The sequence below is a fragment of the Papaver somniferum genome, chromosome 6, assembly GCF_003573695.1.
Source record: "Papaver somniferum cultivar HN1 chromosome 6, ASM357369v1, whole genome shotgun sequence".
Lineage (NCBI taxonomy): Eukaryota > Viridiplantae > Streptophyta > Magnoliopsida > Ranunculales > Papaveraceae > Papaver > Papaver somniferum.
Window position 1 is genome coordinate 109732379 of NC_039363.1, and position 18695 is coordinate 109751073.

Below are 18695 nucleotides of genomic sequence, written 5' to 3' on the forward strand. Positions count from 1 at the left end.
ATCCATCATCTGAAATTAATCAACTCATATTGTCTACATCCTAAATACACCATTACAGTATGATGTTATTAGTCCCATAATCATTAAATTTAAGACCACCAACAGATGCAAACCAGTTACATCCTAACTTAAAGTTAGATGAAAACCAGTTTCAAACACCTGCTGAGTATCACTTCGATTATGCCTATTCTGTAACCAAATGCAAACCAATTTCATGCAATCAATCCAAAACATAACCAGATGCAATCCATAACATACAATTTCATACAACAACCAAATTAAATCTTGTTAAAATTACGACCAAAGTCCACAACATACAATACTATCATGTTATTGGTCTCATATTCATCATATTCACTGCAGATGTATCTTTAAACCTGAACGAAACTGTTTTCATCTAGTTTTAATCTGCTGAAACAATATACACTGCAAATTAACACTGGATGAAACAAGTTCCATCCTGCTTTAAACCTGCTGAAACAATTCAGATACCCACATGAAAACCAAATTCACCCAATTTCACTTCAACCAATTTAACGTTGAAAATACTTAAGTAACCAGATGCAAACCAATTTCATATAAAACATACTAATTGAAATGAAAATAAAACAAACAATTCAACACATTAATCTACTGAAATGAAAATAAGAACAACCAATTCAACAAATTAATCATGCAATTCTGAAAATAAGAACAAAAGTTTTAGGAGACATTTTGTGGATCGACCGAAACCCTAACTTTTCCAATACACTGAAATGATTGAAACCCTAATTCTCTGGTAGTGTTGATGGTGTTTTACAGACGGTGGATGAAACCAATTTCTGGTAGTGTTGATGGTGGGGAGACGGTTGAGGAAGTTGTTGTTGATGATGGTGAGCAGAAGGTGGATGAAACCAACTTCTGCTAGTGATGATGGTGAGCAGAAGGTGGATGATAACATTTTCTGGTAGTGTTGATGGTGGGGAGACGGTGGAGGAAGTTGTTGTTACTGATATTGAGAAGATGAAGAACGTTGGTGGTTTCTCTTCAAAAGAGGGAGATCGTGGTTTCTTATATTGGAGAAAAGAATATCGTGACGGTTACAAAAAGGTAGTAACTTCTCTCCCCATTAAAAGATTCTTTTGATCATTTGACCCAAGTGAAACATTTACCCGTCCATTTGACCCAAAAAAAAATACCTTTTAACTATATAGCCCATTTTCTCTTCATTATTCATCCCATAATGGGACCAAAATGAATAAATTTGCAGTAACTCAAGAATCACAAAACTTCCCTTAGATTTGTTCATTCCGAGAATTACAAATTTGAAGTAACACGAGACAAATATAACTCCTGTTGACACTTGCCTGGATGTACGTTATATACGGTTCTAAGCATTTGGGGCCAACTTAAGACAGGTAGCGTGGCATGTAGATGGTCTTAATAAATAATCCTATGTCACAGCCCATTAATGGTATTATATTTCTTCATACAGTATGTATAATTAATCATTGATCATCTAATCTATATCAAAATCATGATCAATCAATGAATCATAATACTAATCCTGAGTATTAGGGTCAAATTTAAACCCAATAACTCATCTTACTCATTCACTGTAATCCTGCCTGGTTATACATGATGGATACAAGCTCTAGACAGTTGTTTAAATGTAAATTCAGTAGTGGAGGAATTGGATCTGCTGGTTGCACGGAAGTCGTACCTAAATGTACATTAAGATTTATTTAGAGACCAACTTTTTGATAGAGCCTCGTGAAATAAACTAGTACTGGTAGATATAAAGATTTGGCTATCTCTGGCTTTCGTTATGCCAGTCTTGTACTACTAAAGAAACATTTTGTAGTGCCGCATAATATAGAACTCGGTTTCCTTCTAAGCTTTAGCCGTTCCGTGATTCGGTGGGTGTAATGAATTCGCTATCTTTCAAAGTTTCAGTTCATCTCTGATTTGGTTGGTGCACAATTTTTTCTATTGCTACGTTACTATGGTTAGACGTCAAGCATCTAATTTCGAAAGAAAAAAAAAAGGTTAATTTAGATGTTATGAGAATAAATGTTTGGGTATTAGGTAGTTTGTTAGCATCAATCATTTTCGGCAGATTTTGGAGGTCATGGGTACATTCTCTTTGTAGCTTTGTCACCGTGTGTACAATATCATTGGCACTTTCCTAATTAAATTTAGGATTATATGCAGAAGTAGGCCTGGTCTGGACCCTCACTTTCATTTGTAGGCCACTTTTTTTATTTCTTGCAAAACTAGGCAAGTTAAACGGATTCCATCCACTTTAACCATCTCGGTCAATTTATCGCGTTGACTTGTCAATATCTCGCCAAAATATCATATAGGGATATCTCATGGATGTGGTAAGATTACTGAAATAACCTTTTTGTACGTGCGTCACTGCTTTACTGAGAGTGTTCGGCTGAAGTAACTGCTACCAAAATTGGAATCGAATTGAACCGAGAGAACTCAGGGAGAGAGGGAGATGATAGTCAGGGTTTTTTCTTGATTTTGATAGGAGATGAAGAGTTAGGAGAAGATTGAAGATTCTTTGTTGTTGTTAAATATCAGTGTCTAATGAAGTTATTTCGATGACGAGAAATCAGCTAAAGAAAGAGCAATTTCTATTTCTATTGATTCATGGTAATAAACAGAAGAGATTCAATGGAAGTACTAGTGTCTTGAATGAATTAGAATACACGGGTTCTCATCAGATATGATTTACAACAAGGAAATGGAGACGAATTCCTGATGGTTATGGATGTTAGGGTCTGAGTTGATGTTCTGATTTTAAAAATTAAGAATGAAATTCAAAGGTTTGATGGGACTGGAATCAGAGAATGGTTGAGAAGTTAAGAAGGAGATGAATTGTTATGGGGTATATGAATTTAGATGAGGAACTAGTAAATCAAGATGGAGTTCATCTGTGAAGCACCAGTAAACTGCACACAGGTTGTTTGTAGAAAGGCTTAATCAAATTACATGGGGAAGATGAACTGATGGAAGAGGGGTTATGAAGCTACTGAGGCTTAATCAGCTGTTGTTAGTTTTTTTTGATGATGCATTGGCTAGGTTTGAAGTGTTGTACTACAAGAGCTGAAAATGGTGAGGATGTTCTGAATGGACTGAAACGCGATATTTGCATTGTGGTGAGTTCTGTTGAAATACAGATGGAATGATTAGGTGGGTATTGAATGATTACGTGGATTAGAGTTGAAATACAGATGGAATCAAGACTTAAGTGAAGAAAGGTTAATTCAGAGATAAGTTAGGGTTTATGTTCTTCCTTAAAACAGGAATTAGGTTCTGGGTGGAAATGATTTGGTGATTTAACAATTCAGAGAACGTGAATTGCTGGGTAAGTCTCTAATTATTTCTAATTCTGGTATTTTTAATTGAGCTGATTAAAGTATTCAATTTATTTGATTGAGAATAGAACCAGAATTGAGATCAATGTAGAATGGAGTTGTAATTGTGGTTTACTGTTGTGGTAGTGGTGATTCTGAAGTTGCACATATGAATAATTGAGGAAGGAGGTGGTGGTGAGGATATTGTTGTTGTGGTTTTGTGAAGTGCAGGGAAGAACTCATAGTGGTTCTGGGATTGGCTGTGTTGAGCTAAGGTACAGAATTACATGAGTTTAAGGTATTTGTGTGTTTGAGTTGAGAGAATGAGCAAAAGTGGAGATGTGTATTGTTGTACAGAATTACATGAGTTTATGTTTATAGATGCTAATGAGAACGGAATCAAATGGTCTAATTCTGATGTTCAATCTTTCATCTCTATTGATCATATCCATGGACCTGTGGTATGTTATCCCTCTCTCTTTTCCAAGCAAACCAGTTTCTTTTCTTTAATCTAGATTCATCAAAAATTCTCATAATTTCGGTATTTTTCATTTCGTTGATTTGGCATCTGCTGGATTTGTAGAGTAGTCATTATCCTTTGAGGTTTTGTAAGTGTAAAAGGAATAAAGATATCTGTGTTCCTTAGATTTTTATCTGATCTTGACATTTTTGTTCTTCATATTTGAGGTCTAGATATGTGGAGAATTAAAATTTCATTCTGAAGTTTATGTGAGAATTAGAATTTTACATTGGCTGGCTAAATATTGTTGTTCATCCATGTAGTGACTGAATGGATTAAAGTAGATTTGTCAATGCCCTAATATGATCCTTCCTTTTTGTTAGTTTTGTTACTAGTTTGTTAATATTTTTTCACCAACTCTTCTTCAGGTGGAAAATGCAAGGAAAGCAGCAAAAGTAGCTACGATAGGAAGCGCTGTTGGAGCACTTCATTTGGGCGGAACTGCCTGGAGATATTCAAAGAGTCCTCACGGTACTCATCTAGCTCTATTGTTTGAATACCAAATGTTGTATTCGTATTTCTTATCATGGGCCATTACACTCAAGTCTCCTAGTAAATTTTGGAAACTAAAACAAGTTATGAGAAAATAAAACTACTGGAACCTTATTCTTTTGTTGTCATCTTGTAGCGGATCTTTTCGATTTCGGTTGACATTGGCTAATGATTATTAGTGCTATTCAATCCCGTTGTTGCTCTCCATACATTTGTGTGAGTGATATCTAGCATCCTTTCAGTATGTTTTGTGACCTCGTATGTGTTCATTCTAGAGAAATAGATGCCCTAGGTTTGGCCTGCTTGGCACTGCCGTCTCTTGTATAGATTTATCTGGCTGCATGAAAATGTCCTGCATAATCCCTTAAAAATATGCAAAACAGTGATTATTACTCTGGAGAAGCGTCCAACTTTACTTTTAAGCAGTCAGGTGGTGGTTTAGCGACTTCCTTAGTCTCCTTAGTTTCTACCCATAATATATGAAGTTCCGATATTAAATTATGGGGGATCTGGGGTTAGTGTTACCATCGTTTAAAACTAGTTATACTAGTTTATATTCAAAGGGGTGTTATTGCTAGCACTAGATTTTGTTTTACCCCTTGATTGGTGTATTTTTCGAATATGGTCGCCATAGTAAAAGTACAAGTTGTTTCCGTTAAGTACCATGTTTACCATGCTCTCCTGCAAACATTGTATTTGAACAATTGCTTGAAATTGCTGAAAATTGGATCCCTTGAATTGAAACTTTGAATAACCAGTATCTTCAGTTGAGTCCCTTAGAGGACTCTAAATGTAGCGGATTTTCTTAACACTGGAAGCGACTATGTTGACTTTATTATCACATTCAAAACCATTCAACTTGTGTGCATTGCCAGGATAGTAAAAAGAAAGAATTTGAATGTATCTAGTAAGGGATGGGATTTACCTGTATTAACATATTTACACATTTATTTTCACTTTTTACTAACAGGTGCCGTCTTAGCTGTGGGTCTTGGAGCTGTGGTTGGTTACACAGTTGGAAAAGAAGCTGCATCCCATTATTATCAACTCTATCCGGATGATGCTATGGCTTCTCAGGTCAAGTTTTTGGAGTGGATTGTACCTGTTGTGGATGTAATTGTGATCTCTAGATGGTTTGTGGATTGTACCTGCAGTTCATATTGCAAGTGGTGGTGCAGGTTGTGCTGAGAATGAGTTCCAGGTGTTGTCAGTGTGATAAGTACAGGGTCATGGAGTGGTTAAGGGAGATGAACTGCGAAGTTATGGGGTAAATGTGAATTACAGGGTATGAGATTGGTATCAATACTGTGAAAGTGTAGTTGAGAATAGGGAAGATATCATTGTGGCGAATGAGATGAGCTGATGTTGATGTCCTGGGAGTTTTTAGTTCTGACATCGTAGCTGAGCTGTAGAGTTTGATTTGTAGCAGTGATGTTTGATAGAAGTAATAGTGTTGAATAGAGTTCAACTGAAGTAGTCTACGAAGTGACTGCAACTGATGAATTGTGTGTAGGAAGAGTATGGCTTAGCACTACATCTTGGCCGTTCTCTTTATTATGCAATATGTGTCGTTGATGAAGATTTGAAGGACTAAAACGTCTTTTTAGCTAAGAAGATATGGATAGCTGGAAGATAACTGTAGCTAACTTTCCATCCATCACTTTTGGTCAAAACTTGCCTAGTCTAGCAATAAATAAAAAAAATGGCCTAGAAATGAAAAGCACCAAAAAAACGGGTCTATTTTTATAAAAAGCCCTTAAATTTAAGTTCATATTCTATATGTTAGTCTTATTTGATACTTCTATAGAATTGAAAGAAAAAAGAAATGATGTCAGCTTAATTGGGACAACCTCCTGATTATAGTGAAGCAGAACCAAACTAGAACAGGTTTTCCTAAATTCCGGATTAGTGCATTTGTAATTTCATAATGGTGATCATTAGTATGCAAGAATATGTTCCTTTCTTGATAACTTGTCGTAGGCAATGGCTATAATTGGTGTTAAACACTCGTGTGAAGCAGGAATCTTAGTTTTTGACTTATTTAGAAGTGATCATGGCATCGGTCATGCCGGATTATGTATTACAGTAGCTCTACTACAAACTTGAGTGTGAAGATTAGCAGGTATCAAAATTACTTTAATCCTGAGAGGATGATCCAGTGAGCTTTTAGTTTTTATAAAATAGTGAACTTTTATGCAAGGGAGACAGTTTAGCTTTATGACATCAGGCCTACTAAAAATTGTGGTGGATTTGAAGTTTTTTTAACTATAAATTGGTGCGGCGAAGAGAATAGAGACAACCCATATGTTAAAAAGGGAATCATATTTCTATCTATCATCATCGGGTATGGGGTTACTTTCAATAAAAGAAAACACCCCATATTCGTTATTTGGCGTCTCCGGAAAAAACCAGAAAAATAAAAATAGCTTAAGCTTGTAAATGTTTTATTCATAGAGTATTGGATTCAGATTTCAGGTTGGTGGGTGATTGGTGATGCTTGATTATGATCCCACCATGTGCTTGCCTTAGTAGTTTATTCACATAAAAACAGTGAAAGTTTTAAAAACCAAAAGTTTTTCCACCCTCTAATGCGGCCTTAGAACATGCAATCGAACCAGTGGAAGCACTGGTATGTTTCATTCTCTGTGTTGTAGCTTGATATAATCCAAAAACTAATCTTTAACACTAATATCTTTGTTCATGGAAGCTTGTGATGAAAAGAGTTTGCATCAAAAGTACGTACTAGCTATAGGTTGGTATACTTATAATTAATAGATCTTAAGCTAGAGATTTAGAGTTCTTTAAGCATAATTGGCTGATTAATCTAAGATGGATTAATAAACTAATTTAAGTTAAAGAATCTTTGTTTGGTTTACCTTTCAACCATCTGACCCACTACATTCTATCTCTCACTCTATTTGTTGGTATATTGAAGATAATTAGATGAGTTTTGAAGGATCTTTTTAGGTAAGTTATGGTGTATTTCCTAGAATATTACAACTAGTTCGCTCCTTCTTGTCACTAGTGTTTTACTCGGAACTCTGAAGGGTTCAAGTCTTAAGTTTGAATTAGGTATGCAAAATATATAAATAGAGTCAAAGATCTGCATTGGCAAACAAACGCATAAACATTAGGTATCGTTTTTGTATGTATTGATAGATTACATGCAACTCATGATTGAGTTTATATGTGTATCCAGAAGAAGGTCAGATACATCGAGGGAATGGATCCAATCATTTTTGTATGACTTGGGTAATTAAGGTCCATGTGATATCTAGAGGCTAGGATATTATTCCTCTTTGAGATCATTGAACTTACCCGAAGTCCAAAGATTTTGAGTTATAACAAGCCATATTTTATATCAACCTCTAGTTATAGATGATGAGGTCTGTCTATAGGCCGAACATGCCGTAGGCTCAGTCATGTGTTCTAGATCCTTGTTCCCTCGATATGATTAGACCTATCGAATGCACAAAGCATCTCCCAAACTGCTCAGCTTCGTTTTATGGTGTCTGCATATGCGTTGTCCCTAGTAAATGTGTACGCTGAACAACGATTTATTTTATTACTTGAAAAAACAAGCCTGTAACGCTGTAAGAGCAAGCTTTAATATTGAAACCGGAAAGTATTGTGGCTTCGAAATGGGATTCGAAGAATGTTCTAGGGAAGTTTGCATTGCAGAGTTAACCAAACTAAGATGGTAAGTGATTTCCCGCTGCATTTGACAGCCTAAACCTGGAATTCACTGCTCGTTATTGATTCCAACGGCTTTTAAAGTTCATCTAATGGGAACACATGACCCATAAGACTTACTCGAAAATATCTTGACAAAGAAATCGTATGCAGATGGAGACACAATGGGTACAATTTTTTAAGTTGCGGGCAAACATTTGAACTTCCAAATTAATATCATTTCCAGAGAAAGAGTAACATGCATGAAGAGAGAGAGAACTAGGTTAATTGTTTTGTATGTTATCTGTGGTTTCTACATGGCTAGCTCTCAGATCACTTATTATAGGGAGAGATGGCATGGAGATCCCATCAGATTTGATCTGATGATTGGAGAGTGAATTAAGCAGCGCAATTGGTTGAATTACGAGGTGTGCCTTAACTTCTGGAAAGAGAGAGATACGATGGGGGAATGAACGAGTACCTCGGGAATGAATGACTACCCTGGGCCTGGGTGTATATCAATTCACAAGTATCAACTTGTAAATAGTTTACTATCTCGCAGCCATTTCAAGCCATTGCTTGTCAGACTTTTATTTTATTCTACTACTCTTAATTATCAGCATCGCCAAAGTAGCATACTCTCATGGCTCACGAGCATTATTATTATTGAGATATGTATTTTTATTTTCCAAAAAATGCATTTGCCGACATATTACGTGCCGAATAAATATTCGAGAGACGGCGGGATGACTGGGAGCTCTATGAATATACTCTATACTCAGATGAACAAGCATATACTCTTTTGATACCAGTTGGTTAAAATAACATTCTACCTTCTCATTACAACCTTACTGGAGTACCTACATTATCAGTTATCCGGATAAGTTAAAGATTGATTGGTTACTTTATATGTCTATCTTGGTGTTTCTTTTAGGCTGTCTTCTAAACGTATGTGCCTTTGATGAAAATCATCCCATGTGGTGGTAGTCCTAAACAACCACTCCCCACACAAACTTTTTTCTCCTCTGACTTTGCTTATCCTTTCTGCGCTGCTTTCTCTGCTCTATGACTATAACTACTTTAGTTTTTGTTATATTTAGATAGAAAATCTGTGGGTTCTCTTAATCATATTAAAATATGCATTTAGAAACATTCATAGATTCTCTGCACCGTCCCCATCTGTGGATCACTCACCAAAAAAGAGCATAAAACTAACAATCCAGCAACAAAACGATACTGGAGTTGAGCGTGCATTCATAATGGTGATGATGATAAAAAAGCAAACAAACAGTAGTCAGTAGTAGGAGGAGTACCTGTACATCTGTTTGATCAATAATCATGATGCATAAAGGACTGCGAATTTAGTAGGTTTTGCTTGTTGGGGGTACATAAGGGACGTTATGTGCGATGGAGAACGATGAGAGAAAGTTAAAGTGGATAATGTACGTTTTAAAATATTTTTTCCACCCGCAGTACTCTTTGTAAGCTTTTGTTGGACATTATTCATCAATGACTTATGTTTTTCGTTGTCTGAATGAGCATTTCATGTTCGTTGGGTAATCCTCACTCTAAGAATATATATTGGATCAGAGATAAAAACCCACACTGCACGTACATTTCTTTAGGAAAAGAAACACAGGAAGTTCACAGGTGGATGACTATGTGTTTCTTTCCTCAAGGTGAAACAAGTTTCTAGGATGTTGTTTCGATAAATGTTCTTGAGAATTTTCTAGGACATGGATTTCAAGAACCACAAAACAAAGCCACATACCCAAAATGATGTTCTTTCATACATGAGCCATGATGAGGTGGTGTTTCTGCAGATTGAGAAAATTACTTATTATGAATCAAATGTGACGGCTGATATGCATATATGTTGCTGTGATAAACATATGACCTTATTCTGGTATTCTAGTTCTGAAATAATTAAAGCCCGCCATGCATTAACAAGTACTATAATTATAAATAATTAACCAATTCAATGTCAAAAATCATTTTATAAATTTACACAAAATAAAATGAAATTAAGATAAGGAAGAAGAATCAACATATCGGTATATGCGAAGTTTACCAGTCAGGTATTGGCTGTTGTCATCAATTTACCACAAAGAAAAAAAACAGAAAATGAGTTTAGGAATTTCTTCGCCTGCATGATGTAGAATGGCCTTTGGTAAAACTATTTACATTTAGAAAGACTCTGGTTTAATACAACACCACAAAATTGGTTATTAAATTAATTCACATACTCTATTTTCTGCATTCTACATCAATAAAACCTCTTAAACGTAATTAAAAGCCATAATAACACCTAATGGCCATTTTAGTTTGGAACTTTAAATGATTGCATATTCATTGAAAACACTTTATTTTAATAAGTGCCAGCGGTTATCTCAATATGAAGAACTAATCAAAATTTATTTGTTTTCTCCGGTTGATGATGTACTCAACATGTAGTAATGGTATGTTAGGATGGTACGGACTACGGACTCAACAGCATCGTGTTAATTATAAGGCTTAATTAAGTGTAACCATCGCCTAAACCTATCATTGGACGAATAATCCTACAGACTAGACTCATGTTACCGATTTAAGAGCAGCTATAAAAACAATTATCCTAACCTACAAGGCTATAACATAACTGAACAGCTAGCTAATTGCCTAATTCATTATTAGCGGGCAGGTTCATCGTATTAATGATGCTTAGATTATTCCATTCCCATTAACTTGAAAAATTATTATGTCTTTTTTATTTCAATACGCTTGTTGAAAAAATAAAAACAAATTTTCTTCTACAACTACATATTCGAAGACAGGACCACCTAGTGAAATGTATATACTTTTGTCATAGTTAGCGTTCTATTTAGTTTTTACATCAAGTAAAAGAGAAAATCACAAACTAAATTCTTACTCCTCTTGTGCTTAGTAAAAACGGGAAGTATTGTTTCTATTTTGTGAAAATAGAAGAGAAGTGAAGCTTTTAAAATTTTGCCCATCACAACTATACATAACTTTGCACGTTTTTTACAAATTTTACCCAAAACTAAGTTAATTAATTAATTTCGAAATCAAGTTTCATCACGTTACTGAGCCAAATGATTTTACTTTTTTTTTTTGGCTAAGTCCAAAATGATTTTACCATTATATTCCAGTAATGTTGATAAATATTTTTATATAATTCTTGTACAAAAGCAAGTGAATATATCTTTCAAAAACCACCACCAATGTCGGTAGTCGAAAGAGATAACAGACCTATCTTTTTACTCTTATTAGTGCTAATTGTTTCTTTTGCTTAAGCTAAGTCTAATTTTTTAGATAGCAGCTTATGTTATGTTTGATAGAGGAGAATCTCCCCCGTAACAAATATGCAATGGCAGCTGAAATGAAAGTATAAATAGAGTTTCTAACCAAACAGAAGAAAATTAGCTTAGATGAGCAGTATGTTTCCGTAACAAAATCTAGCGTGATCTAAACTCAAAGGCAGATCCGTGACTCCATAGTCCGCCCGTATGTGTCCTTAACTTTTGTACCCTCTACAATTTAAAACGGTTTTAGCAGCAGAACGAGAAAGTACAACTCGGTTCCTTGACCCCGTTTTCGAGGGATAAAACCAAAAGGCCCCACCTGAGCCGTAAACAGAAAACCTAACGGTATTCTTTGAGAACTGTGTAAAAACGTGGACGAACAAGGGTAATCCTGCCATAATAATCAAATAGTAGGTCCTACAACCGCATAAATCTTCCCATAATTATCGCTTAAAAGCCAAAAGAAGCCATGAAAGTTGGATCATATCACTGATATGTATCAGAAGACACGAGTGGCTCTTCTAAATAAACCTTTCACCCACGACCATTTTACGAGAAGGCCACTTAATAATTATCTTAGCTATTAATTTCTCAGTACAAATATTAAAAGAAAAGAAAAATTAGTACAAATATTCTTCTGAGATCTTGTGGTGTTTTCTTGTTCACTTCTTTTAGGGGAAATAGTGTAAGATCTTGTTGGGGACAAGAAATCCACATATTTGAGGGGAAAGAAGAAAAACAAAAAGAAAGAAAATGAAATAATAATGCAGAATTAAGAGTATGGTACAATGGTTAGTCACATTAACATTTTTAGGTTGAGATAAGAAGCATTTTTCATTTTCATTCTCCTATGTTTTGTCAGTGGGTAAGCTGGATTATAAGACATATATGGACCCTAACTACTGGGACACAAAAAATGCCTTATTTTGCATTGGGGGGAATGAACCCACACCAAAAAATCTCCATCCAGTATCCACTAATATTCATTTGCATGGGAGCGAGGGCATTATGTCCGTGTAAATTTTTATTATTATTTTTTTAAGATATATATTAAACAAAGACTGGATTGTAATTATAATGTGGGATTGTGACTCCCACGGAGTCGTTTAAGAGAATTTGATTAAAGAAAAGGTGGAATTGACTGGTCTCATACTATGGTGCATTAATTTCTCGTTTGGTTACCGTCCGCTGCATAATTTGGTAGACTGTCTGTTGCTTGGTTTCCTTCTTTATAATTGTATAGAATATCGCAAAAAGGAATTTGTTGCATTCTTTGTTTAGTTTTTATAGTCATTTCTGAAATATACTAAGGAGTTTCCGTTGGGGTTTTGATGAAGCGCATGAGATTCTCAGAGTCCGTCTCAAATAGCACTTTACTTCATTGTCTTTTTGTCGCCGTTCTGGTTGTCATCACGGTTGCCTCTTTAGCGCAGTAGTTAATCTTAGAGGTTGTGCAAGAGCCATCATAGTTTGCGCGTTCGAATCCCTGCAAATGAATCATCCTCCCGCCATACCCGGATGACCCCTAGCAGCCCCATCAATGTTTATTTTTATCCAATCTGGTGTTGGACTGGACCATCCTACTTGAATGGTTGTTGTTGTTGTCCTGGTGATGCTTGTTGCACTTCTGGAAGGTGGTTCCCCAGGAATAACTGGTGGGGAAATCTCTTTTTCCCATTTAAATTCTTGTTGTTGTGCTAAAAATGTCGCTTTGATGTCTTCAGGCGGAGATTGGGGTTGTCTGAAACGAGTTCATCTCTGGTAATCCGAAGCGACCATAGCAGAAAACAAATTGATGTGATGGAAGAGATAGGGACAAGTCTTTGCAGGTATTTGGATATGGTTGTTTGAGCATTTAAGGTAATTGTTTAGTTGTTACTCTAAAGTTGGTTTATTGACATGTGGTTGGAAAGGTTGGTCTAAGCGGACATTGCCACCGGAAAACGAATAAGCATGTGTTAAACTGTTTCCAGGTCGGTGTGGCATCAGGGACAAAGGTTGGATCTGGTGAGGTTGATGCGGTGTAAAAATAAAAGGTTGGTAACCCTTCGTTTATAGCCACAAGAAAAGCTGAATTTTTGGTGGAATGACAGAGTCCACAGTAATTTGGTGGCAGGGGGTTTAGGTGTGAGTGATTATATTGTTGGATTAGACAATTGTATCCGGATATGGTGGTGTATTTTCCTGATTTTGAATACGGCCAGAAGATTCTATCCGGAGGGCTGTTCAGGGGAAGGTGGATGTTTATAATGTGTTGGATTGCATTAGGTGGAAGGTTGTTTAGCTGATCATGTCTCCAGTTATGAGAAAGAGGGTCAATGATATCCGCTACAATGTGGATAGGATAGCATTGATTTGGATCAAGGTTTTGAAAGTCACCTTATTCAATTAGCTTGGATAGGTGTCTTTAAATCGTTTCCTACTCGATGAAATATAGGTTGTTTTACGGAAGGTATAAGGGATGCCATTTGTTTTGATTGCGGACTGGAAGTATAAGGTATTGTGATTGTGCCTTGGAATATTGGTTGACGTTGGAGGTATTTCTCGTTGTAGAGGCTGGTGTAGATGGAATGTGGTTGGTCGTGAATGTTCCATATTTTTTTCATGAGTAAGGCTTTATTGTGATGGCTACTCTTTCTGATGTCGAGTCCCCCTTTTGCTATCGGCTTTTTTTAGCTTGTTTCATCCCAATGAGTGAAGGTTTTTAACAGAAGAATCATGGCCCCAGAAAAGATTTCTGACAATCCGGTCGATCTGTTGGTGCACATGGGTGGAGGAAAATTGTGTCTGCAAAAGGTGATTGGAGATAGGTGTTAAAGATGTTTTAATGAAACTAATCTCCTTGTATGAGAAAGACATTTTGTCATCCATCCTTGAGCTTTACGAGCCAGCCTTTGAAGCAAAGATAAGAAGATGTGGCGAGAGGTTCTTTCGTGCTTGAATTAAACTCCTAAATATATAGACAGGATTGATGTGGTTGGCACGTCGAAGAATTGATGTAGAGTGTATATGTTATGTGGTTGCAGTCTCGGATGATGAATGATTGTTGATTTAACTGTATTGATTATTTGTCCTGCTAAGGATCCATAGGATTGAATTATCCCTTTTACGTGTGTTACTTTTCTGAAAAACCTTACAGGTGATGGAGAGATCGTCTGCATACATCATATGTAATATGGGATCGCCTTCCGGAAATTATAATCATACTATCAATTAATTTTGATAGTGAAGTTAAACTAATTAGGATCTTTTGTTGGGAATTTATCAATTAAGGGATAATTTAACAAGGTTGAATTGGGGGTCATGGAAACTAATTGGGGCCATGACACATTTTATACCCACATCCAAAAATATATGGGGCTTCCAAAAATGAGGGTGAAATACATATTTTATCCTTTTCTAATAAAGAAAAAACAGTTTGAGTCGTCAATATTAGAGATGTATAAAAAAAATGACTCTCATTTAATATGAAAGGGTCGTCCGTGTATAGTAATGCTTAACTGACGACTTTTAGAGTGATAGCTACAGAGAATAAAAGGTTTTTTAGTCGTTCGGTTCTAAATATATAGAGTTAACGACTCTATATGACCTAAAAGATGGAGTCGTCATCTTTTAGGAACCTAATTGACGATTTTTCATAACTGAACAATGGAGTCGTTTATTTTGGTGCCAATTTATTGACGACTCTACAGGGTCGTTAGTTAATTATACTCACGACCTAACGACCCTCACACTGAGCTGTTGCATAGTGACCATGAATCGACCACTTGGAGCACCATTCATGCGATTTGAAGAGTATAGGAAGTTTACCTGATTGTTTAGAGCATTGGGTTCTTCATTTTGAGTATTGATTCCTTCATTTTGAGCAAAAGGATCTTCATTTGCAACAATTATCAAAGCTTCCTCTATTAACATCTCTTCATCAAACATCCAATCCATAGGATTAGTTGAGACAATCTCACCATCAACACAATCATGTATGTTGTTTGAAGCTTCACCAACATCATTTCCTCCACTAGAATCACTCATTTTAAATAACCTTAAGTTTTCCCCCAAAACTCAACTTCTTCTTCTCCACAACACAAAAACACAATTTTTCTTTTATCAAATTTTTATCCCTAAATCTGATTTTAATCTACCCAACTTAATTAACAACTAATCAACACTCAATTAACAATAATAATCCAGGAATAGTTTAGCCATTTCTAAAAAAATGGGATAAGGAATAACTCCCAATTACTATTTCATGAACTTTTATATCCTGTAGTTAGGGATCCCCAATTACTATTTGAGGGCCTCCAATTCAGCCCTGTAATTTAACTGTGGGCGTTTTGTCCGTTGATTCTTGAAAGACAAAGAGGGTAACTGATAGGGGGAATCGTTGCACATGGGAGTTTAGGTTAGACATTTCTTCAAACACTATTTTATTTCATCTATTTCTCATTATTTTTATATTTTTTGATTGAATAATATTATCTGAATAAATTTTATTACTCATTTTAATAATAATTTATCTAAGAGACGGGTCCATCAAGCCTCCAGCTTCACATGTGGTGGTCAGGTGGTGGGTTTTAACCTTTTACCTTTGGAGTGGTACTGCAGCAGCACGGACTGCGCCAATTACCTCTGCTGTCAATCTATAATTACTATTTGAGGCAGTCCATCAAGGCCGAAACCTTGTATACATTGGTAAATTATGACAGAAGTAGTTTCCTTTAAATTCTTAACGTTTGACATCAATGTCGACAATGTTTGGTATATATACGGGTGGCAATGGAGGCCGAAGAGAAACTACTTTTAGTCATGACGACTTGGAGAGTACTACTATTCAATGGCGTATATAGCCATGACTTAAAAGAGTACTGCTAGTCTACTATTCAATGCGACTTTTAAAAATATGGAATTGACCTTTTTCTCGGATACCTAATCAACTCTTACGCAAAAAAGTAAAATCATGTTTAGAGTTTCTTATACGAGCTCCCAGGAGCGAAATGTCACTGTATCATAATGATAAAGTCTTTAGGTGATGACCAGAGCTCGAAATTACCTGTGTCAAAAATAATATGGGAAAAAGAAATAGTTATGACCATGAAATGTATCGTGCATGTATAGCCACTACATTTTCGAGAGTTTGAATTCAAGCAGGTTCACCTCGTACATTTGATTTGGCCTTTGGGGTCTAGGATCATCTCACACGTAAAAAGATGAGTCTAATCTTAACCAAGTTTTTAAGTTGATTCCAACTTGTTATGATTAGTTTTATCCAGTTTCAATCAACAAAAGCAGTAGTTGTAGAGTTGAGGTTTATACTTTTACACCTTCGTTATTATCTCACAATTCAAGGGCATTTTAGTATCTAATCATTTATAAAAACACCCTCTGTCGCTCTTCCCTCCAAACCCCTTCATTTCTCTTCTCCTCTTTACATTTCCTCTCTCACATTTCCTCTCATTTTCACATTTTTTAAAAACTAAATCAACGAATTCTCCAAAATGTCTGCTGGATTCTCAAAATGCTGCAAAATCCGTCACATTGTCAGGCTCAGGCAAATGCTCCGCCGGTGGCGTCTAAAGGCCGCCTCCGCATCTCGCTTGACCAACGGTGACGCTAGAATTCCATCTGACGTTCCAGCGGGATACGTCGCGGTAACAGTTGGGTCGAGTTGCAGAAGATTTGTAGTTCGGGCAACATATTTGAACCATCCGGTTTTCAAGAAGCTCTTGGTTCAAGCTGAGGAAGAATACGGATTCACTAATCACGGCCCGTTAGCAATTCCGTGTGATGAGACGGTATTTGAAGAAATTCTCTTGTTCATTTCACATCCTGAGTCATTTAGTAACTCAGCTCGGTTAGTGAATCTTGAGGATTTCCAAAGATATTGTCACGTTGGGTTAAATGCTAAGTTTGATTTTTGGCCTGAATCTAGGCCTCTCCTACATACACTTTCTGAGAAATCTATTTGGTAATCAAAGGACCCGTTTTGGATTCTTTTAAGAGCTCGGATTCTAACTCGATTCTATAACTCAGTATTGACACGAGAAGCAGCGATCGGGAAGAAATGAGTCGAGTGGTGAGAAAATGAAGAAAATGGACATTGAAAATCAAAGAGAAAGTTTGTGATTCGTTAAATGTCCAATTATTTCGACTCCGGCGGAATTTACTGAGTTGGATCAGCAGATAATAACTGTTATCTGGCTACGGATCGAGTGAGTTAAAACGGGTTTGTTACATTTTTCTTTTTTTTCAGTTATTTATAAATTTGGCAAAATATACTTTGCTACCCCGGAGAATCCCATGGAGATGGCAATACTGAGTCATCCCAAGTTCAAATCGGAGGAAGAAAAAGAAAAATACTACTACTAGGCAAACAAATTGGAGAGGTTATTTTTAGAGAGAACAAGAAGAAGAGAACGACGAGAAAGCGACTTGATTTCTTTGTAAAGATTTATATATTTATCAAAATTTGATCGAACATGTAGAGAAGAAATTTGAACATGCTATTTTTCTATATAAATTGAAGCAGAGATTATTATTAATTAATATTATTGTTGCTGTTTCTTATTTATATTTTGATGCCACAAAAACAAAAATTTGGAGGAACAAATCAAGGCGAGAACGAGAGGTTTGGCCTTTTGGGGACCCAAGCCACGTGAAAATAGTCTTCGGAAAAATGCTCTTCTGCTACTACACCTGATGGTGTTTTTATTTCTGTCCCTTCAATTTGGAAAATACACGTTCTTATGAAATGATTTGTGAATTTCGATTACAACCAATTAAATGGGCAGCATTTGTGTAAGACCCAAGGAACAAAAGTATAGAAAATGAAGGAAAAGAATAATATAACTGGCAATCTGAATAAATAAAATGATCGTGAAAGAATATTTAGGAAAAGACTTATTTCTATTGGAAGGCCGTAGTTTTAATGAAGAACTAATCATGTATCAATTTTGAGAACCTGGTTAGGAAGAGAGTTGTTTTTGTTCCAGTGGACCTGAGTTACAGATACATATGTTCGGAACTACTGCTTCCTAGGCTCAATGTAGGGTCGAAGTAGTCTTCCGAAAATGATGCACAATTGACCAAAAAGAAAAGGAAGAATAATAGATATCCTGGGCCACGGGTTGAACTCCTAAGTTATAGGTCAGGGGTTCAATTTCACTGCTGATCGATCGAAAAAATGATGGATATCCTGAGTCGGCCTCTAGTAGCTTCCCTAGTTATGTATTCTTCTCACTTCTGGATGAATTGTAAGCCTGGGGTACAGTGCCTTGGCAGGTTTTGAGGTGCATTTGACAAACCTGACCAAATTAGATTCTATATACATAGAATGCAACAAGTTTTGGTAAAAGGTGATCATAATCT

General features: G+C 36.1%; 2 protein-coding genes across 2 annotated transcripts; both read left to right on the forward strand.

Moving 5' to 3' along the window:
• The first annotated feature begins 912 nt into the window (after positions 1 to 912).
• LOC113291299 (succinate dehydrogenase subunit 6, mitochondrial-like) lies at positions 913 to 5562 on the forward strand. The gene is made up of 4 exons (XM_026540849.1): positions 913 to 1078; positions 3729 to 3808; positions 4236 to 4338; positions 5330 to 5562. Exons 1-4 carry the CDS (start codon positions 913 to 915, stop codon positions 5545 to 5547), a joined length of 567 nt encoding a protein of 188 aa, XP_026396634.1. The 3' UTR covers positions 5548 to 5562.
• Positions 5563 to 16746: 11184 nt separating this feature from the next.
• Positions 16747 to 17853, forward strand: LOC113286038 (auxin-responsive protein SAUR50-like). Its single transcript, XM_026534757.1, has one exon. It carries the CDS (start codon positions 16826 to 16828, stop codon positions 17297 to 17299), a length of 474 nt encoding a protein of 157 aa, XP_026390542.1. The 5' UTR covers positions 16747 to 16825; the 3' UTR covers positions 17300 to 17853.
• The last annotated feature ends 842 nt before the right edge of the window (positions 17854 to 18695 follow it).